The sequence below is a fragment of the Phyllostomus hastatus genome, unplaced genomic scaffold, assembly GCF_019186645.2.
Source record: "Phyllostomus hastatus isolate PE091 unplaced genomic scaffold, TTU_PhHast_1.1 phas_scaffold_555, whole genome shotgun sequence".
NCBI classification, from domain to species: domain Eukaryota; kingdom Metazoa; phylum Chordata; class Mammalia; order Chiroptera; family Phyllostomidae; genus Phyllostomus; species Phyllostomus hastatus.
Window position 1 is genome coordinate 5,158,785 of NW_025334036.1, and position 22,645 is coordinate 5,181,429.

General features: G+C 50.8%; 1 protein-coding gene across 2 annotated transcripts in view; it reads right to left on the reverse strand.

Annotated features, from left to right (window-relative positions):
• The window catches only part of AGBL1 (AGBL carboxypeptidase 1), a 479,354-nt gene that overhangs the window by 207,866 nt on the left and 248,843 nt on the right, over positions 1–22,645 (reverse strand). For both annotated transcript variants that reach the window (XM_045825119.1, XM_045825117.1), the window contains exons 19-21: positions 19,365–19,494; positions 6,420–6,551; positions 2,210–2,386 (exon numbers count right to left, since the gene is read on the reverse strand). In XM_045825119.1, the coding sequence (XP_045681075.1) occupies positions 2,210–2,386; positions 6,420–6,551; positions 19,365–19,494 (439 nt within the window). The remainder of the gene's footprint in view (positions 1–2,209; positions 2,387–6,419; positions 6,552–19,364; positions 19,495–22,645) is intronic.

A 22,645-nucleotide genomic window follows, 5' to 3' on the forward strand; every position in this document is an offset into this window, starting at 1 on the left:
ATCTCTGGGATAAATGGTAATGCTAAACAAAGAATGGAAAGATGACCTTACAATAACAACCTCAGGACTCAGCTGGGAGTCAGCTTCTCCGTGTACAAAAGCCATTTGCAATATGTTCAGGATGGAAATTTCTGCACTGTTTTATAGCTCACAGAGTTCACTAATTCCTCAAACAAAAATCACCGAAACGCCCAACTCTGGGCCAGCTTCCTTCCTGGGGGGGTGGGGGTTGCTCCCCCCCCAAATATAAAAGTACTCAGCATCTTCTCTCTTGGTCACTCTCTGCAGTTCTGCTCAGCTACTCAACCACATGTGGAAGGACAGCAAAACAGAGGGAGGGAGAAGACCAGTCCATTTGGAGAGGTGTTTAATATCGAGAATGGGACCGTTAAAGCAGAGCAATGTCTAGCACCGGGAGGGCCTCCTTTGGCCAGTCCCTTGTCCCTGCAGAAAACGTCTCAGGGCAAACGCTGAGCTGAAATCTGAAAGCCTGTCCCGTCAGGCAAGATTTGTTCGGTCTCTGTCCCTTCCCCCAGCCACTATGTACGGCGGGTGGGAGACGGAGCGTCGGTGAGGGCCTAGCCCTGTGAGTCCCTCGGGTTTCAAACAACAGCTGCAGAGGACCTGGAGTTTCCAGCTGACTTAACGGTGAATGGCACTGATACGTATGGGACCAGAAGCTGGCAGCCTGAGCCAGCGCTTGGAGGAACAAAGTCCATGAATGTCACCAGTCCAACACGTCTGTGATGGACACGCGGAGCTGTCTTTTAAACAAGCAGCTGGCCCCTTTCCTTCAAGAGGTATACAGCTAGACAGGCTCACGCCTATAGCCTTAAGGTCTTAGAGACTCAATATTACAGGCTTATTTTTTTTTTTTTGCAGTCCTATGGGCTTTAAATATCAAGAGAGTAAACAGATTCCTGATCATATGATCTCCAAGGACATTCACATATGCATCTCTTTTGGCCTTTACAAGAACCTTGACTAGTGTGGAGAGGCACCTGTATTAGTACCTGCATCCGATACGGGAACCATCTACAGGGTACGTAGCTCGCAGCCCTGCTGGGAGGCTGGAGAGGGAGGGCTCTGGACGCCCAGTCCCACGCCCCTCCAATGATCTCCCTCTTCTTACTCTGCATCAACATCAATGCGGGTAAGGATTAAAACAGTTGAATGATTCTGCCGAATGATTAATTAATAAAAACCGAGTCTTCCAAGCAACTGGTGAGACTAACTGGCTATGCAACAGAATTAATGGCTCAAAATGGGCAGTTGGGGAGCTCTGGGTCGGAAACACCCCGTGGCCAGGTGGAAAGTCAGACTGTGTTCACCGCCCGTCGCTCCCTGAGGCCCTCGATAGCGAACAGATTTCCACAGGCACAGGGCTGCGTCCGCGCCAAGAGTCTCCTGGCTGCTCCAGGAGAGAACCAGAGCCAACGCAATGAGCTTCGAGGCGAGCGAAGTCCAGGTATGCTGGGGGCTGAATGGAAGTCAGCAAGGAGCAGCCTGCCGGTGTGCCTGACAAATGTGTTAACAGCCTACCCTGCTGGCGCTGGCACCACGTCCCTTGTTCACCTGCCCCGTCGCGGGGGCGCGGGCCGAGCGGCTGGAACAGCCCGCCGCAGCAGTGCCCCGGCTGCCGGTGCGGTTCACAGAGCTGTGGAGGGAACGTGATTTGCACGAGCCCTCTCACTCGACACTAGTGCACGCGTCCCAGAGCCACTCGTCTTGGGGAGACGCCGGGGGGGATGCACCTCACGCACACGCTTCCCTGTGCCCTGGGGACAGAAGGTAGCAGAGAGCTGCCGACTGAGAGGAGCACGGGAGACAGAGAAACACGGTCCTTAGATACATCGACAACATCTACGTCCGGACCTACACCCTTCATGACGCACGGGGGACTAGTCAGTCTCCTTGTTGTAAAATGTTCCCGTGCACGGAGCAGCGCCGGGCGGCGGCTCCATGAAAGCTGGGGGTGCGTGTCAGCGGGAGGCACCCTGCCGCTTGCTGGCGAAGGCAGATGACTGACAAACGAAATCAGCAGGCATGCCCGATTCGCTTCCAGGATCAACATAGACGGTGCTGCCAGTGAAGGCAGCCACTGAGCTGGTCCTTCTGCGAGATCAGAGAGCAGGGCCAGAGAGGCCCCCCGCCGTTGGAGCGCCATGCTGCTGGACGGAAAGACTGGGTATCCCGCGGCCTCACCTACCTTGTACGGGCCCTGGTTGCAGCCACAGTAGCTGCTCTCCATGGTGTAGCTTCTGGACACCCCCACCTCCCTCCACACCACCACCCGGGCCGTGGAGGCTCGAGACTTCTCCACGACGAAGCTGCAGCTGCTCATCGTGAAGGCTGGTGCTAGCTTATCAAGGATTCTGGGAAGAGTCTGCAAATAAAAACAAAAAAAAAAACACACAAATTACCATGAGAGGCAGGTGACTGGGGATATGCCACCATAAAAACTGACTGCTCAATATTTATTAAGCATCTCAATACACTCGACACTTAACGTACGCTACCACAAATCTGATGTCAACCCTGAGACATGAATATCGTTTTAAACATCATTTTAAAGATGAGGTCACTGAGACTTGAAAGGACTAGAAAGAAACAGCTACCAAGCGGCCTCGCCAGCTCCAGAGCCTACGATCTCTCAGCCCCGTCTTTCTGCGTCACTGTGGACACGTGCTGCGAACGGGTGCTCGGCCTCGTACGGGGCAGGCCTGGGCCCAGTGGGGAGCCACGGACTTCACAGGGACCCGATGTTCACAGCCTCACTGTGCTCCAGCTCTGCGGGCCGAACCGACAGCCACATGTGCACTCACCTCAGTCATGCGGGCTCTGGATGACGCTTGAACAGAAACACTTGTTTCCCGAGAGCGTGTAACTGCCAGAATGAGCTCTTCAGTCTCATCCTCGGCTCCGTGAATCTCAAACTGGACCAATTATAAAACTCCTAAAAATCCATTACTCTTTGCATTCATATATACCTTTTTTTTTCTCCTCCCTAGGATAGAAAGCTTTGGGCGAGACCACTAAATCTCCATTTAGAAGGCATCTGGCCAGGCTGGGTGGCTCAGCTGCTTAGAGCATCGTCCCGATAGGCCAAGTTCTCAGTCAGGGCACATGCAAGAAGCAACCACTGAATGCATAAATGAATGAAACAACAATGTTCCTCTTCCTCCCTCTCTCTCCCTCTCTTTTTCTCTCCCCTCCTTCCTCTCTCCCTCTAAAATCAATTTTTTAAAAAGGCATCTGTACAGCCTTGCCGCTCCCAGAATGACAGAGAGGGGCTGTTGCAGCCAGTGGACCCCCTTCCCCCAGGGACGAAGACTCTGAGTTCGCCCACCAAGACTTTGGGTCAGCACAGGTCCCACACCGAGACAGCCCGAAACGCTTGTGACAGTGACAGGAAGGGTTCCCACACCTCCGTGTTGACCAGATCTCCACAAACTAGCACGTATTATCAAGTTACATACGTTAGATAACAAACAGTAAAACTTCAGGTTTTTGGACAAATTGCAGGGAGAAGGTAGAGAAAGAGAACATACTGATGACCATGTCAATTAACGAATTTTTTTTTTTTTAAGAAATGGAGTTCTGGTCATTTCTAGGACATTGAGCAGGGCTCTTAATATCTCTGGTTCTTCCTGTCCTCGTGCTTAAAAGAAGCATTGCTAATTATATTGATATAAAAAAGGAATGTAATTGTTAATTACAGTGATATAAAGGTTAATATAATTGTTAATTATATCAATGTAAAGATTAATGCAATTGTTAATTATACTACAAATTACATAGGACAGATAAGTACACATTAACATAATTACTGCCAGAGTTGACTGTGATCTCTAGGTTCCCGCACCCTCCGGCCCACAGGGTCATCCGAACAAGGGGGCTGAGACGCTCACGCCCTCCTCTGGGTCTCTGCAGCTGCCTCCTCATTGATTTCTTCTGCCCACTCTCGTCCCCTTTTGTGGGATCCCACTGCCCCGGCCCCCCTGCAAAACGCTCACTGCAGCTCCCATTCAGTTACTGTTTACGTAACTACGTGTCTCTGTTCTGCCTCGCAGCCTCGGTGCTCCGTGAGGGCGGGCCTTTGCCTTGTTCACACGAAATCTCTGCACGGGAAGCCGCGCTGGCCAGAGAAGGTACATCCAGATCCCGAGGGGGCTGGTTAATAGACGTAAATAAACTATTCATAGATACTGCTGCCTTGGGACAGCATGGGTGGACTTGGAGACTATCACGCTAAGTGAAACAAGCTAGTCAGAGAATGCCAAATCCCACGTGACAAATACCAATATATTATTATTTGTAATTATTATATACACAGCCCCAAGAAAACCTCACTTCTTCTCGTGGCTCTTGTTCAGTTTCTGAAAGCAGCCCTCAGAATGCTTGCTGAAGCCTGACTGCTCAGGAGCAGACAGCTGGAACTGTGACCCAGACCTCTGTCTGGACACTCCATACCACGCATCCGAAGACAGGGGTCACAGGGCCCGACAGGTCAGGGCCAAGAGTCCAGTTCCCCGACGTACCTACTGAGTGACTCCAAAGAAACCCCCGGCCTCCCTGAGCCACAGGGCCTCTCACCTGCAGATGGGCGAATTCACACCTCCCTGTGAGAGCTCTTACAAGGAATAAATAAGAGGACGCACGTCTAGGGCATGACACAAACGAAGCCCCGAGGATGAATCTTCTGCATCTCAAGGGACCCCGAAGCCCATTTGTCCAATGCAGGGGAATCAGGCCCAGCCAGAGCAGGTGGGGGAAGGATGCTGATGAAATAATTCTGGTTTCGAGGCACCTTGCAGGAGCCTGGATGGCCTTTTAATTCATCTGCTTTTTGCAGACTCTTGTCAGCCCTGTCTGGTTTCCCATATTCAAAAAAGATGACTGTGGTTATAGTTTTGAAATCGTGTAAGTATTAAAATCATGTAAGGTAAATCTTTATTCTTCTCTTGTAAAATCTCTTTGGCAATTCTAATTCTTTTTGCCTTTTCACATAACATCCACAAAAGTGCCTGCTGAGATTTTGATAGAAATTGTATTCAATCTATGGAAAAATTTGCTAAGAATGGCCACCTTTAAAACATCGAGTCTTCCAACCCACAAACTTCATAAATTTCTCTGCATATTTAAGTCTCTTTAAATTCCTCCCAATAATGTTTTTTAGTTTTTAGTGTATTTTTCTGTTTGTTTCTAATTGACTTAATCTTTTCAATATTATGGTAAACAGATTCTTTTGGTCTTAATTTCATTTCTGGATTGTTCATTGCTAGTACACAAATAAAATCAACTTTTAATATTGACCCTGCTAAACTGGCTTATTAGTTCTAGCAGTTTATTTTCTAGATCACTAAGAATGTTCCAAATAAAATACCATATCACCTGTGAATAAAGACAGTTCTGTTTTTTCCCTAATCTTTCTCTCTTTAATATTTTTATGTCTTATTGAACTAGCTAGAACATCCAGTAAAATGAACAGAAATGGTGAAAGCATTCTCGCCTCGTTCCTGATCTTATGGGGGAAACATTCTGTCTATGACACATTCCTAGATGCCGAATTCCAGGCTGAAGAATTCCCTTTCTGCTGCCAGTCTGTTGTGAGGTTTTATTTTGAATGAACATTTAACTTTGTCAAATGCTTCTTGTAATCTGTTGAGATAATGATGTAGTTTTTCCCACTTGTTTATTCGCAAGGAGTAGAAGAGTGTCTGATTTTTTATGTTAACATAATCTTACATTCATGACATACACCCCACTCTGTCACAGTGGGTAATGATTTTTGTCTGCTGCTGGGCTGGCTTGCTAATACTTTGTCAAGGATTTTTGGATAGCTGTTTGTGAGAGATGTTGGCTTTATTTTCTTCTGATACCTTTTCTGGCTTTAGTATCAGAGTAATTCAGGACTCAGAAAATGAGTTGGGAAGTGTTTCTATGCTTTTTTGAAAGAATTTTTTTTACAATCAGTGTTAGTTATTTCTTGACGATGTTGGTAGAATCCACCACCAGGTCATCTGGCCACAATGCATCTGTGAGAGGACTTTAATTACTGACATAATTCACTCCCCACACTAACAATGGGTTGTACTGGATATCAGGTCTTCTTGAGTCAGTTTGGTAAGGTGTGTCTCCCTCAGAATCTATCCATTTGTTGGCACAGACATTATTAACAGCATTCTTCTATATTTTGGAAGGTCTGTAGCAATGCCCCCTTTCATTCCTAATTTTGGCACCTTGTGTCTCCTTCCTTTCCTGAGACACAGATTAACTAAAGGGCTATCATTTTTGTTACCCACTTCAAGAAGCCAAGCTTGGATTCGTGGGTTCTCTGTAGTGTGTCCATTTCCCATGTCACAGATACGGTTTTGGTTTTCTCTTTCCTTCCATCGGGACGGGCCCTTCAGACTCACCCTGTAGCTGACATCTTCCGAGAGAGCGGACGCGCCCGCGGCGGACCCTGCCTGCCACAAGGTCTCCTTGACGCTGCAGCCATAGAGGAACACGTTCTTCTTCTGGGAGTGGCCGTGGAAGTCACAGAAGACCTGCGAGGGCCAAAGGAAGGACACGGTCAGTCCAGGTCGCCTCTGTGGATTCCCTGGGAGTCTAGAACGTCACCTTTCTCAGGTAGGTACTGTTCACCAGGCGGAATCAATGATGCCATGGTGAGAGTCACCTTTCTCAGGTAGGTGCTGTTCACCAGGCGGAATCAACCACAGTGGCATCATTCGAGACTTTGGTGAGAGTCGTGTTGGTCATGTTACTGGGGGAAAGGTTAGATCGGAAGGGGTTTAGGGTTGAACAGGACGTGAGGAAATACACTTGTGGCAGAAGAAGAAACAGGGTTAAAACTAGAAACAAAAGCTTTTTAAAAAACGATTTTACTTATTTACCTTGAGAGAGAGAGAGAATGGAAAACATCGATATGACAGAGAAACATGGATTGGGCGCCTTTGGACACGCCCCAACCTGGGTGCAAACCTGCCCCCCGGGCACATGCCCTGACTGGGAACTGTGCGTCGGTGACCTTTCCCTTTGCAGGACGACACCCAACCCACTGAGCCACGCCTGTCAGGGTGGGCCAAAAGCTTTTTTTTTTTTTTTCAAATGAGCGTTTTATATCATTTTAAAAGTCCACAGGAAATAAAAATCTTTAGAATGTTTACTGTTATCAACGAAGCCAGCCAAGTCTGGTGTCACGTTCTGCCCTTACTGACAGTTTAACATGCCTAGAACTCATTCCCACACGCGCCGCTCGGGTTCTGATGATACACATGAGCAAAGTCGTGCGATTTCTTTGGTGTGCAAGCTACTTCCTGCTGAGTCAGAGTGTGTACTTATCTTCCAGGATCACACTTATCTCTGATCCTGCTTATGAGATCTGGGGGCAAGTAGGGTAGTTCTGACAAATCTAAAAAAAAAAAAAGAAAGAAAGAAAGAAAAACATCCTCTTCCAAGGCATTTGCCCGAGTGAGTGTGTCACAGGGCGTTGAAGCAGAGGAGGACCGGCCCCCCAGACGGTGGGCCACTGCTGGGTGAGGCCGGAATGACTCGGGGTTCTAGACCGCCATTCCATTTAGGCACGGTCACACGGCCCTACCCCAAGTCCCAGGTCTCGATATCCTCAAGTCAGTTCCTAGCGGTCCTGTGAGACCCTGCAATTGTTAGTTTGATTGATTCTCAGCAATGCCAGGCCCTATGGTTATAGGAAATCGGGTATTATGTTATGGCCGTCACCGACGTTCTTTCATTCTCACACAACACATTGGGTTGAAAGTTTAAGAAAATCTAATCTTGTCATTTTCTTTCTGTAACCACCCAAATGAATTAAAAAGTCTAAGGGTTTACAGTCCTCATTACCGCCATAATGATCAGTCGTAGTAGCCACTGGGCGCCCGAGGCACTTGCTGAGTTGACACTTCATTAAAACCAGCCACGGACGGCTGCCTAATTAACTGTGATGTCACTGTGCGGCATGCATTACCAGCACCCCATCTACCAGTGGCCAGCGCTGATCCCAAGGACATGATCAAACTCACGACCCAATCCCATCTTTCTAAATACGTCAACACAGAAGAGAGAGGTGACCCAGTTTTTGAATAGGCAGAAGAACTGGAATCAACATTTTACAAAAGACAACGTCCACGTGGCTATCAAGCAAATGGAAATGGACGACTCGACCTCATTAACATCAAGGAAGTATAATGTAAACACCACAGTGTACTGCCACTGCCCCTCACAGGTCCGACAAAAATCACAGAGGCAGACGACGCCACACGCTGACCAGGACGGCCAGCCCGGGGAGCTCCTGGGCCCAGCCTGTGGGGCTATCAGCTGATACCCCTTGTCTGGAGAACACATGGGGAGTGTCTTCTGATGCTGAATATATACATTTTCTGGAACCCTCCCAACAGAAATGGTCCCAGAAGATGTCGAGAAGGTACCTGGGAGCACCACTGTCATTAGCCTAAGACTGTAAACGGTAGGACGGATTAGTTCACGGTGGCGTCGTGGTTCAACAGTGCGCTCTCCAACACTGTAAATGAGAGGACAAGCTAGACAGGAAAGCATACATTTACATGATTTCTTCTACATGATGTTCAAAACTAGTCAAAATGAACATGGTGACAGAAATTAGGGGCGCATTTATGTTGGGGGGGAGTAGTATTGCCTGGTGCCTCTGGGCAGCCAACAGTGTTCTTTCTCCTAATTCGGTTGGGGATTACACGGTCGGTTCAGTTCCCAAGACCTTGTCGCGCTGTGCGGCTGTGACTGCGCATGGGAAACGGACATATGCTACAACACGTGTGTGTGCTTCGCAGAGAGGGAAGTCCTAGTATTTTTTAAAGATTTTATTTATTTATTTTTTAGAGAGGGAAGGGAGGGAGAAAGAGAGAGAGATAGAGAAACATCCATGTGCGGTTGCTGGGGGCCGTGGCCTGCAACCCAGGCATGTGCCCTGAGTGGGAATCAAACCTGTGATGCTTTGGTTCACAGCCCACGCTCAATCCACTGAGCTACACCAGCCAGGGCAAGTCCTAATATTTTAATGAGGTGTTTCCTCGCACTCGTTCCTCCGTCTCTACAAGTACGGCCTTCGTGCGCTAAGTGCAGGGCCAAGGGGCCTGTCAAAGGCGCTGACTGTACAGAACTGAGGACCAGTGGTAGCGGAGTAAACCCCCTGGGGTGGCACTGAGAAGCAGCAAAGGGAACAGAACAAGCAGGAACAGAGACACTGAGGCGGGAGTCAGCCAGGGTTCTACAGCTAGGTCCAGGGAGCGGTGCCGGGAAGGACAGAGGCGTGGAACTGGGAAGCACATATGGAATGAGACGTCGGAAGGTTTCTGACGGCCGTCTGTTCAGAAGGCGTCAGTGGCCGCAGACGTCAAAAACTAATCTGGTTAATCCAATCATGAGTTGCCTCTGCAAGAAGTAAAGCGAATATGTAAGAGGACAACAGTCAGTCCAATGTACCTCCTACCGGTCAATTTATATCCAACGTGGTGTTTTCCATTTGTGAGCGTGGCCTTTAAGAACACACTAGGACACCTCAGTCCAGAGGAGCCGGGAAGCCAAGGGAAGTGAGAATACCTATACACCACGAGCGGCGCATGGCACCTGATGACCCTGGAGATGCTCATCCTGGAAAAAAGCGGCTCCGGGGATCCCGACAGCACTCCCTCCGAACTCCCCGAGTCCCATCTGGAGCATGTGCATGTATGTGCTGCCACCCCACCGTGCAGAGGGAGACCACGGGAAGGGATGACAGGGACATCGACTCCAGCTCCACGTGACATTGAATGTCAATTACTGGCAAGAAATAGCTTTCTGTGGCCATTGCTGTCTCGCAGCGCTGTGCCACACTTTAAAGCACTTTCGTTTCTGGACCTGTCTCCGCGGAAGCCAGCTGAGCTGCCCTCCGGGATGCTGCCGGAGGATTGGTCAGACTCAGAGGAGGCGGGGCCCACTTTCTGGCCTCCGAGGAAGTCCTGCGGCTCCTTCACCAGCCAGGACGCTGCTGGCAGCAGGCAAGGGGCCCGGGACAACCCAGGTGCACGTGGGGAGTCATCAGAGAAACACGTGTAAGGGGACCACGGCAGGACGAATGCGGGAAAGGTCTGCTCGGGCAGAACAGGAGAAGGCGAAGACCGGGTCTTTGAGGGCCAACGGGAGCCGCCGGCCCCACGGCTCTGCTGGGGGAGGAACGTGAGCAGGAGGGCCTCGCGGACCTCGGGGCGGTTTCTGGGATCGCGGTGGCTGCAGGCAGGAACGCTGACTTGAGCAGGAGGGAGCAGGTCGGCGTTTGCACAAATACCTGAGGGATGAGGGCTTCAAGGACTAAGGGACTCGAAACTGTTCTCTCTGTTCACCTCGCTGCCCCCTTCTCTTACTTGTCATTAGTAGTGAACCACCATTACATTCAGGGGGATTTTAAAATTACATTGTAGATTCCCCATGAGCAGGAAAGCATTTTTCAAGCATATTTTCTCTTCAGTAAAAAAAAAAAAGCACATAAGTTTATTTTATGTGGTTTCTTAATTCATAGTTTTAAGTCAAAATCGTATGAGAAAATGAGTCTCCCCAGCTTCCCATCACCGCTGAGTTGTGGGTGTGGGAGCCGAAATGCTCCTGGAGCTGGGAGGAGGGAGCCGGTCGAGTGGCCGGTCGAGCCACACGGAAGAGCGACGATGGGAGTGCGGACGCAGCGCACCAGCAGAAGGGGTCGCTCCGTAGAGGGTGGGGCGGTTCAGCAAACGCGCAGGGAAAAGGCAGAAAACGGGGAATGCGGCCACTGGAGAGAGGAACAGGAGAGACGGGAAGGGCTGTCTGGGGTTTTGGTCTTTTGCCATTTCAGTATGGCCTCCTGGACTTCCTTCCTTCCAAACTCTGCATCTCACTGCTTGGGTGGCTGGAGTGGGGTCCTTGTTCTTCCCAATACACCCCCCAGGCTCCCATGTCTCCATCCGTCTGTGCACTAGAATGTCCCAAGGAGACTTTAAAAATACCCACGCCTGGGGCCCACCTCCGGAGATTTTGATTTAACTGGTCTGCAGTCACCCCAGGGCTGTGGGGTTTTAAACTGTTTTCCAGGTGATTCTAACGTGTGGCCGGGGCTGAGAACCACGCTTCTGATCTGGAGTCTCCTGGTCCGTGGGTCCCACGTGGGACCGACCACCTGTCAGAGTGGGTTGTCAGAGTAAGCTGGAGGGCTTGTTGAGGTACGGGTGGTGAGCTGCTCCCCTGAGACCTGTGAACCGGGTAAGTCTGGGTTAGGCCCGGGGATGTGAACCTCAAACGATCCCCAGGGGTGAGTTTGCCCCCGGTCCCAGGACCGAGCTCTGAAAGCCTCTAGTCTAGGGGAACCAGGGAAATGATTGAGGATTAATCCTCTTCCATCATGAAGTCTCCACCCACCTGCCTCTCTTACCTCTTGTTTCTCTTGGTGCGTTTAGCAACTACCATTCACAGGGAAAGTGTGCAAACAAATTATGACTGTGTCTTAGCAACAGATTTCTCAACAAAGCCAGAAGCTACACCAACGTAGTGACAGGTGCTCCTTGAATGCTGAACTCAAATTGGAAAGAAGAGTTTTATTATTTTTTTTCCGGATCCTTACAGACTCTGAACGCCGAGGTGAATGACAAATCGCAGACCTAGTCACCTGCGAGGACGACCCTGGCTCTGCCCAGCGGTTCTCCTGGGCTCTGAGGATTCGGAGTGCAGGGGGCGAGACACTGTTCTGCTTGTTGCTCGAATGACATCCCCCCAAATAAATGCCTGTTAATTATATAAAACATGTGTTCCTCTGAATTGTAGGAGGCAATTACAAGACAAATTATCAAGTTATTTCAGTTGACAAAGCTTTTTCTTTCCTGCTGGAAGATGTAACACGTATTTCCTTTCTGTAAAATTTTGTGCCAGGTAAGGAGAAAGTGAGCCCAGTTATGGCACTTTAATAGTCACAGGTTATAACCAACGATCTTCTGTTGCTTATTCATGAATTGGTTGAACAAATATGTGTTGTCTCCCTCTGTTTGGCAGGAAAAATTGAAACTTTAATACAACTAAGTATCACCCTTAATAACAATGGCAACAATAGTTACTTTACTGAATATACTTCAGATACAGCGCTAAAAACTGTCCATAGATGATCTCATAATGAAGCAGGTGCTACACTTACCCCTATTTTGTAGCCGAGAAAACTGAATTTCAGACAAAATAAGTAACTTGCTCAGGCTTACCCAAGGTTGCACTGCCATTAAGTATGCAAGCACGTATCTGAACCCCAGTTTGCACTAATCCAGAATCCTTGTTCTGAAACGTCTGCTATTTCTAGTTGCCTCTTTCGGGAGCTGTTTTGCTGGGATTGACCCCCAAGAGGAAATCGTTTCTGTGCCGAAAGAAGAGTGGAGGGAGAGGTAGTTCAGGGCTCTCTGAGAGATCGGTAGGAGCAGGCTGCAGCAGTCTAAGAGCTTCATTCACTGTGGCAACCTGAAGGGCTGTGACGCAGTGGTCCAGGCGCTCCCCGGGGGTCATCCCAAGAGACTGCTGCTGAGTGAGAGCTACCCGAGGACGTGGAAAACGAGGAAGAGGCAGTTCTGGATCGGAGGGCTGCAACCACTCAGCATAAGACAATCGAGTGAAAGGAATGTGAATGTTACTTAGGTACCTACAGAAGCGGGCGGTGGGAGGATCATCAAAGCACTAGGATGTCCGGACGTTTTCCGGAAGGTGGTGAAGGAGCCGTCAAACTGTCCAGGCAAGGAGAAGCAACGTGACCTGACCCTGGGAACGGGGGTGGTGACCAGGGATTGAAGGGACTGAGACCAGGCATGAGACAGGGCGGGGACCTTGCTCAAGGCAGCGGATGTAAGCACAAGAGGAACAGACGCTCCGTGAGGGAGTAAGGAGGAAGTAAAATCTCTAAGAGTTGGACACTAAACAGATTTAGGGGCTCAAGGAGGAGGAGGTTACACAGAATGCCTGGGTTTCCAGAACAGACAAGATGACGGTGCTTTTCCCTAAGGCAAGGATCACAGGAAGAGATGCAGACTTAAAAGTTTTGTTCAAGTGTTGCTTTCTTTGAGCTGGAGTGGTTAGACTTGATCTTGCTCACGCTGTGCTACATGGATTCCTGTGTCCATTTCTTCCTCGGCAAATTGTGTGGTGTGGATGGGGCTGAAATCAGGCTCTTCGCATCTCCCTAGTGCCTTTCCCGATGAATTCTTGTCTGAGCTGAATCCGAGGTTAATTTAATTCACGCAAACATGCTTCCGTCCCTCCTCGCTCAGCGAAGAGGCTGCTCGCGGCCACATTACTATGCTCCTCACATGCCTTCCCCTTCCTTCCCCTCCATTCCTTGGTCTCATTTCAGTTCCTCTGTAAATTAATTGGGCCCCTTGTTCACGAGGTTACCTCTCTCGATCTCACACACACCTCCCCTGGCCCGTCCTGCTCCTCGTGGCTGACCCATCCCCGTGTTCGTGGCTCCGCTTCCCAGCCTGAAGCTGCTGCGTTTCCCATTCCTGACATCTGGGTCTGGTTCCTGCTTCTCAGCAGTGAGACCTCTGCATTATTTATACCTCTGCCCCAGGAAAGTGAAGGCGAGGCTGGAGCCGGGAGGAGGCACATTCTGGGGCACGTGCTGGAAACCCAGAACAGCAAGGCTTCCAATTACACCGACCAAGGCTCAAGAAAGCCCTGGAGATTCCAGCTTGTGTACAATATTTTGCAGCCGGCATTCGGCCCAAGCTCCGGAGTGGAGCAAATAAGCATCTCTATGAAGGGAATGGTATTAGCAGCGCATTCAATTATTCTCTGAGAGCCCTGTTCACGGGACTCATTTCCCAGTCACGGCTGAGGCTGGCCACGGGGGCAGCTGCAGAACGCATTCCTGCAGCTACCTGAAAGGGGAACATGTGCTCTGCTCCCTCTCCTGACGTGAGAGACTGCCACTTAAACTGGGCCACTGTGGGCCAAAGTTCCAGCATGGCCCTAAAGCAAGTAGCCGCTGCTTGCAAAGAAACTTGACCCCGTCCAATGGCTAACCAGAGTGAAAATTTTCACACTAAACTCAGTGGCGTTTAATGCGTGACTAACCCCAGTGGGAACCTCTATTATGTTAGGAAATACTGGAGGAGGTTTTCTGCCCTCCTGGTGTTATGTATGATGACATCCTTCTTCCCCAAATATTTCAATTACATGGAAAGCACCCGTGTAGCCTGGCTGGGGCGGGGGCTCAGCTGGTTGGCGTAATCGCCCCGTACACCAAAGGACTGGGGGCTTGACTCTCAGTCAGGGCACACGCCCAGGTGGCAGGCGTGACTCCCAGTCGGGGAACATACGGGAGCCATCTCGACGGTTCTCTCTCACCTCGATGTCTCTCTGTCCGTCCCCCTCTCTCTCTCACACTCTCTCCATTCCTCCCTCCCTAAAACCAATGAACACGTCCTTGGGTGAAGGTTTTCAAAGAGAGAGAGGAGACAAATAAGGTGCAGCTAAAATAAATGCTGCGTATGAAGACCTTGGAGGTTAGGCTTTAGGAGGGGACATGTCGTCCCTTCTGCCCCCTCCATCTGCACCTCTTTGAAAAGAAGATGATTAACTAAAACCTTTAGCCAGAGGGACAAAATAAGACCAGGGAAATCATTTAAGCAGCTTAAAATTCTGTTCCATTTGGCCCCAGAGAAAGACAAAACCAAAATCTGCCCGCCCTGCGCCCTGGCAGAAAGCAGCCCGTTCGGGTGACTTGGGAACAGAAATCAGTGAGCTCCGCAAAGAGCCTTCCTTCCCCAGCACGCTCTCACAGAGTGAGGGCCGAGAGGACGGGGGACCACGCCCGACCTGACTCGGAAGCCCAGATGCTTTGCAGTGGCGCAGGGGCCAAGGTCAGCTGCAACACAGCAGCTCAGAAAAAGGCTGTTGGCCCTGCTTCCCAGGACCCCCAGAGCTTCCTTCCAGTCCCCCAGGCCGTGCCTGACGGGCCCTCTGGCCGCCTGCCTCCTGCCCTTCCTTGCCCACCAAGGGCAGCCTATTCGATGCCTCCTACTAGCTAATTGTTGAGCCTGCCTGCTTCTCTGGGCTTCTCTGCTTGCATGGCTTTTCCCTGCCTGGACCCAGACAGATCTTATCTGGCAGTCTTTCTAGTCTGTTCTACGAAAGATGTCTCCTTTGGCTTAAACTGCGTGTCTCTATGAGGTCCGCCTCATTTGGGACGCCCCCTCCTATCTCCTAGTTACATTTCAAAGCTCAGTGACTTTGCTTTAATTTATTGATATTTAATCCTCCGCATTTAGGTAAGTGTGCACCTTTGGAGAAACGCACATGATCTTGCATGCACAGATCGATGAGTTCTGGTGTAACGGACTCTTTAATCAAAATACAGAACAACATTTCCACTGACCTGGAGAGCTCCCTCCTGGCCCCAATTACTCACTCTCTTCTAGAGGCAAACACTGTTCTGAATGTCTGTCTTCACAGATTCCCTGAGCTTGAGCTTCACATGTGGAGTTTGTCCTCCTTAGTGTCCAGCACACCTCACTCAGCATGTTTCTGAAACCCACCCACGCTGTCGAGTACATTGGCCCTTTACTGTTGGTGGTATCCTTTTAATTGTTATTGTTTGCTAGCGTTCCCATGTACAAATACATCAATATTGACCATGTGTCTGGGCTTTTGGAGCTGACATCTGGAGTAGGCTTCCTGAGCCTCTCACAAACAAGAGAGACAAAACTGGGGTTCAAAGAGAGCAGGAAAGGGACTGTCGGGTCAGCGTGATATCAGATGAGTCCCGCCCACCAGCTAATGAAGAGCTCCCTTTTGTTTATCTTACCCAGTGACCCCGAGCACAGAAAACTGGCCAGAGCTCCAGTGTCACAAGGCGGGGGATCAGAAGACCCCTGTCAGGCCTGCAGGCTCTCTGAGCAAAGCGTGGTTCTCAGTTTGGCTGTGACAAAAGCCAAACAGAACTCCTATTCACCCTCCAAGTCCAGCTCAGATGGCACCTCCAGGGTCTAGATTTTCCATCAACTCCAGGGAAAATGACTCAACAACTCATGTGAGTCTTTGTGACCGTTTTTAACACTTGCACTCGTTGGTTTCTGTGCAGATACGACTCCACTTTCTTACCAAAGTAAACTACGGGCTCCTCGGAGAAAAGGACAAGCTGTTTCAAATTAAAAATTGGACCTGCACCCCCAGAACCTAGCACAATGGTTACACACACATGGTGTAAATGAGTGGACAGATGGATGCCTGTCCAGAGGGTGAGTGGATGGATGGATGGATGGATGGGCGGTGGATAGATGGATGGATGAATGGATGGGTGGGTGGGTGAGTGGATGGATGGATAGATGGATGGATGGATGGGTGGGTGGGTGGGTGAGTGGATAGATGGATAGATAGATGGATGGATGGATGGGTGGGTGGGTGGGTGAGTGGATGTATGGATGGATGGATGGATGGATGGGTGGGTGGGTGGGTGAGTGGATAGATGGATGGATGCATGGGTAGGTGGGTGGGTGGTGGATAGATGGATGGATGAATGGATGGGTGGGTGGGTGGGCGGTGGATGGATGGGTGCATGAATGGTCAGTCGGATGGATGAAGGAAAGAATATGCCAATATTGCTGTACTGCTTATTGTCTGCTCTTTGTCAACCCTGTCTCACATTCCCATTGGCCCTGGAGTTTATATCCTTCTATCCAAACACAAACAAATGCCTGAGTCCCGCCTTGAACAGGTGGAGCCTCCAGGCAACCAGAAGCAGCCTCCCACGGCTTCAGGAGATCTTTTCCTGAGAGCCAGAGGCCGTGCAGAACCACAGTTCTCCCGCAGCTGTGTAGCCCAGGGGTCAGCCCTGGCACGGCGGGGACCTTCCCAGAGCAGCGTGGGCCCAAGTACGGAGCGCACGGCAGGGTGCTGCAGTCAGCAGGCAGCAGGTTAAATACAGCCCTGTCGTTAACGAGGAGGCGATGCTGAGCCCGTCGGAGGATCTGTGACGCCGAGAACAGCGTTGAGTGCTCAGCTGCTTCTTGCCCACCTCTCAGATGGTCCCAGCAGGAAACAAGTCGGTGGCTGTCGTGTTTACAGTTAATTCATGTTTATTTCTGTTTTTAACAGGAGTTTCACCTGTCACACCTTGGAATAAATGTTCTGCTCTTCAGTGAGAGGCTGTCAGAGCAGAGAAGAACCCTGTCTGTGATGAGCTGAGTGGGTGTGTTTAACTGTGTGTCCGGTGGGGACCTCTTTCCCCGAGAATCTCTCTCTTCTCCCAGAGGCTAAGGCTCCCCCTCAGAGAGCACGCACTCTCCAGGCCGTGACCTCCGGGAGACAGGGGCTCTGCTCTGCAGGCCACTTGCTCCTGGAGCGGAGACAGCATGGCCTACAGTACCTCTTGGATGGGAGGGTGAGGGGCTGCACAATCTGACCAAGTGTACAACGAGGATTCTTCGGGGAAAAGGATGTGCTTTGCTCTCTGCACAACGCACAGTTGACTGGACAAGTCTGAAGTGCTCAAACCCTGCAAATTCCAAACACAGGTCTGGCTCCCGGGAGAGGACCTTGACATCCTTCAACTATTCCACTGGATGAGAGCATCTTCACCTGGGGCCTTGGGCCGTGACACACAGTTGACATTGACCTGTGATTTATGGTGGGAGTCTTGAGCCACAAAGGGTCCGTTTGACCCCTGAAGGGGCTGGAGCCTGAGTAAACAAGATGAGCCATGTCGGGTGTCTACCAACTCACCCCCAATAAAAATCCTGGATACCAATGCTCCTCTTGGCAGGTTTTCTGGGCTGGCCCCCCCTCTACACGTCATCACACGTCATCACACGTCATCAACATCATCACACGTCACTGCAGAGAGCTAAGCACTGTCCATACAATGTGCTGGGAGCAAACACATGGAGACATGGGTGCCTCCCACCTCCACTGACTTTCATTTGCATCTTGTCACCATAATAAATGGCAATCGTAAGCATAAGCACTATTCTGAGTTCTGTGACTCCTTCTAGGGAGTCCCTGGACCTGAGGGGAGTCTTGGGGACTCCCAGCACACCTCCCGAAGAGTAGTGCTGGAGAAAGACAGGGCTATAGGAGAGAACAACCGGTCAGCACTGACTCCCCACTCCCGGGAAATCCCTTGACCTCCGAATCATTCTGAGATTTAAACAACATCCCATATTAGAGATCGATCCACTGTTTCAGTAGCTACTCACTGACCATGCCACGTTACGTGGGATCAAAAGGTGGTTAGTGGTAGAGGTGGCTGCGCTGGCTCACCTGTGAACTCCTCTACATTACTTCGAGTTCCTTCGCACTGAAAATTTGGGCCTAGGAGCCTCCACGACTTTGCAGACAGATACGCAGAGTTTGGAGTCAATAAATGATGGCTTCAGTACCGTCATTTGGCCACCATCGCCACCTTTCTTATCTTAAGCCTAAGCCTCTGGTTTCGAATTCTCTGTTCTTCATCCATTGCACAGTTGCTATAGGCCTGGGTGAAAACTAATACATGAAATATGCCTGGGCCATTGCCAGAACCATCCTCAGAATTTAGTAAGACACCCCTCCTGATTTTCTAGTCCACACACGTGGGGGAGGGGCCAGCCTGTTCCGTGTCTCCGCCCCTCCTGCCGGTCCTGACGCATGTCTTCTACAAATTCCTAGTCAGGAGACTTCTATCCAGCTAGACCCCAGGAGGTTCTCCATGCTGGCTGCTCCGTGGTGGAGCTGGGACTGTGAGGCGGGCGTGGGAGGAGGCGAGCGCAGCCTTGACCCGCTCTGCCCTCTGGACCAGGAGCCTCACTGATGAGGCGTGAACCAATGAATGGGCTGCCATTGCTGGGTGCTGCATTGTGTCCCTATACTCCGCAAAACTGCTGAAGCTCTAATTCCCAGTGCCTGTGAGAGGGACCTTATTTGGAAACAGGGTCTTTGTGCATGTCGTCAAATCAAGATGGGGACCGTCCTGAATGAGAGCGGGCACGAGTCCAGTGACTTCCGTCCTTCCAAGAAGAGGAACATGCGCACACAGACGCACGCAGGGGCAAGAGACAATACACTGTTCTTCCCTGGAAGCTTCAGAGACATCGCCGCCTGCTGGCACCTTAACTTCAGACTCCAAGCCTTCGGGAATGTGAGAGAATACGTTTCTGTTCTTTGAAGCCCCCCACCCACCCCATCTGTGGCGCTGTTTCATGGCAGCCCTAAGACTTAACTCCAGCCTGCATCAGAGCCGGTCACGCACAGGTCTTTGGCTTCCATCTGGCTTTCTGGCCTGAACGGAAGTACTCTGCCTCCTGGAAGGGGTAAGGAACCAGCCAGGAGTGTGGAGGCAGGAGGAAGGGACTCACCGCGGGGCTGCGGCCGACGCTGTTCAGGTAGTGGAGGAGGCCTTTGGCGTGGTAAATGGTGGGCTGGAGCTGCGCGCTGGGAGCGAGCCACTGCCTGTTCAAGTCCTCGCCTCGCAGTGAGCACCGGTGACTGCAGCGACAAACGACAAGCAAATAAGCACTCGCTTAGGAGAGGGTCACTTGGGAAAGTTAGTATCAATAAGACACCCACTTAAACCAAGGAAGCCAACTTCCCCCTGACATCTGCCCGGGTGGCTGCAACTGCAGGTGTCCCGAGAGCTGCAGGTCTGTCCTCGCAACTTCCTCAGAGGCGCGATTGCTCTCACAGCACCCCCAAAACGGGAAACCTTATTTCTCTTGGCATTGGGCTACCAAAGTGTTAACATGAGGTTTGGGAGATGTAGTTCCGCACTCTGTGGATGCACAGAAAATGTGTTCTGTAAAGGTACCTAGACTCTGGGACCTTCAATTACACAAACAGAGCTCCATCTATTATGCTGGCTGGGGGAGATAGTGTATTTCCAGCTGGCCCTATAACTCCGCCAGGTGGGTGGGTGTTCCTGCACCCCGTGAAGAGACTGGAGCTTAACAAACAACTGACTGGAAGGACCAAGATCCTGTCACTAAGAGCTGAGGTTTATCTCGACGTCCGTTTGCCTCTAGAAGGTAGGAGGCTCTTTCTCCTACCACACTGCTTCCCCCCGTCCTCACAGAGGACTGAGAAAGGCTGACATTTACCCAGGGAACCAGAGTCTCGGGGAATATTAGTGCTAGAAATCAGCTCAGAACCACCCATCCCCTCCTTTGGGAAACAGAGATGCCCATCATCAAAAGCAGCAGGTTATATTTCACAGAGGTGACACAGCGGGTCGGCGGCAGCGGGGGCTGCGGGTCGGAGGGAAGGAGACGGAGGTGCTGAGCCACGGGGGAGGTCTCCCCAAGAGCCCACCGTCCCCAGGTTAGCCCGTACGGCCCACGCTGGGGGAGGCTCCTGACAGTCCCGCTAAGGTGTATATCCTTGACTCACCAGGGCGGGGAGTAGGGTGCAGCAGATTGGGGAAAGCTGTGGAGCCTCTTGTCTTCTAGTCCTGCCCCATGTCCTGCCGCCCTGTCTGCCCACACCCCAGCCCCGCACACTGCTCAGAGTTCCCTCTGGGCCACCGTGTCTGCTGTCTCAGGACTCCCCTAGGCTCCACCCACTCCACCGCGTCAGCTCTACAGAGAGACTCTCCCTGACCCCTAGCCCACTGCACTCTGCTCCGGATGCTGCGAAAGCATCCAGAGGCTCCCTCAGAGTTCTTACAAAACCACTGTAAGGGGGTTTACCTCTCTATCTAGATATCTTTTTATCTCCCATAAAATCTTTGCAAAAACTCCCTTTTTAAAAAGATTTTATTTATTCATTTTGAGAGAGGGAAACATCAATGTGCAGTTGCTGGGGGTCATGGCCTCCAACCCAGGCATGTACCCTGACTGGGAATCGAACCTGCGACACTTTGGTTCGCAGCCCACACTCAATCCACTGAGCTATGCCAGCCAGGGCTAAAAACTCCTTTTTTAAAAAAAGATTTTATTTATTTAGAGAGGGGAAGGGAGGGAGAAAGAGAGAGAGAGAAACATGGATGTGTGAGAGATACACCAATCAGTTGCCTCTTGCACGCCCCCTACTGGGGACCTGGCCTGCAACCCAGGCATGTGCCCTGACTGGGAATCGAACCAGCAACCGTTTGGTTTGCAGGCCAGCACTCAATCCACTGAGCCACAGCAGCCAGGGCTATTCTTGTCTTCCCTGTTCAGCCATGAGCTTCCTGGAGACAGGAACAGTTCTTTGTTACCATCAAAACCCTTGTACACTGAATGTGTTGGGGCTGGCATGCAGTAAACAGCCTGGAATAAATAACTGCATTAGCATTTATATGTAGAATCAGATACATTTCCTGTGTTTTTAGTACCCTTTTCAATAAATCCTGGAGGTGGAAGGAAAAAAAGTTCAGCTTCCTCCTCCTTTTACCACCTTTTTCATCTTCATGTTTCTGGAATTATCTTTAAATATTAGTTTCCTGCTGCTTGTCAGCTCTATAAATGGAGAAATCTTTAGATTAATCATGGATGACGATTACACCATTAAAATATTTTGACTTGAGAAAATGGTAGGGCTGGGTGCATCTTCCTCTCTGACTTCTTTCCCTGTTCTTCCCTCGCTTTACCCCACCCCCCTCCTCATTTTATCATCAGTGACATCTAGAAACAGGGTGTATCTGGTCTGCCAGGTGACGGAGGATGCGGCAAAATTTGACGCAGACCTTGAATGCAGACAGGCGCAGGAAGACGCAGGCGCCCGGACCTGCTCCTGGGCGTGACTGCTGTGTCTCAACAGTTGCTTTTCTCAAATCCGGGTACTCTCAGGCGCGGCCTCCAAGCGCCTCCCAGCTCTCTTTAAAATGCTGTTTCCCCCTTGCCTTGACCCACCAACACAGGGGATGTGTTTTTTCTTTGTAACATCGAAAGTGATGAAGTCCTTCGAGGCCCCGTAAAAGCACATGCAGGGGTCAGCGAGAGTGCAGGCCTTGCAGGGGTCCAGGGCAGGCGGCTCCGCAGGCCGGCCTCCTGTCTCCCTATCCTGGATCACGAGGCCCAGCAATTGAAACAAAAGTTTGTGCTGCAATCATAATAAGCTCAAGTTTTGGTAAAAAGGATCTAAAGTTCTGTCACTAGGGATGGGATGTGCGGAATTTTTTTTGTTTTTTTAATCCTCACCATAGGACGTGTTTATTGATTTTGGAAAGAGAGGAAGGGGAGGAGAGAGACAGAGACCGAGCAACATCCACATGCTTCCCGCAGAAGCCCTGACCAGGGGTCAAACCCACCACCTCTTGGATGATGCCTCCACCCACAGAGCACCCGGCCAGGGCTGTGGGGGCACTCTCTGATAGTTAATATCCTCACAGGTGAAAAAACAGAGGTTTGCTTCACCTGCCTCCCAGCATCATCGTGAAGGGGAAAGGAGAGGCTCCCTTAGATCTCTCCATGCAGAAATACCCACAATGCCCCACTTCTGCCTCTGCCCACGCCCGGGTCCTGCCCACCCCTGCTTCACCTGTGCACCCCAGCAGTATCTGTAGCTGCACCCCAGCCACACCCATAATGCTCAGAGACGCAGAGCGCCGCCTGGACTGGGTGCATTGGCTCCTTACTTCGCCCTGATTATTTTCCGCATGAGGAGTAATCACGGAGCTGTGGGCAGGCTGACTGAAAGGGAGAAGAACCCAGACGAGAGGCCA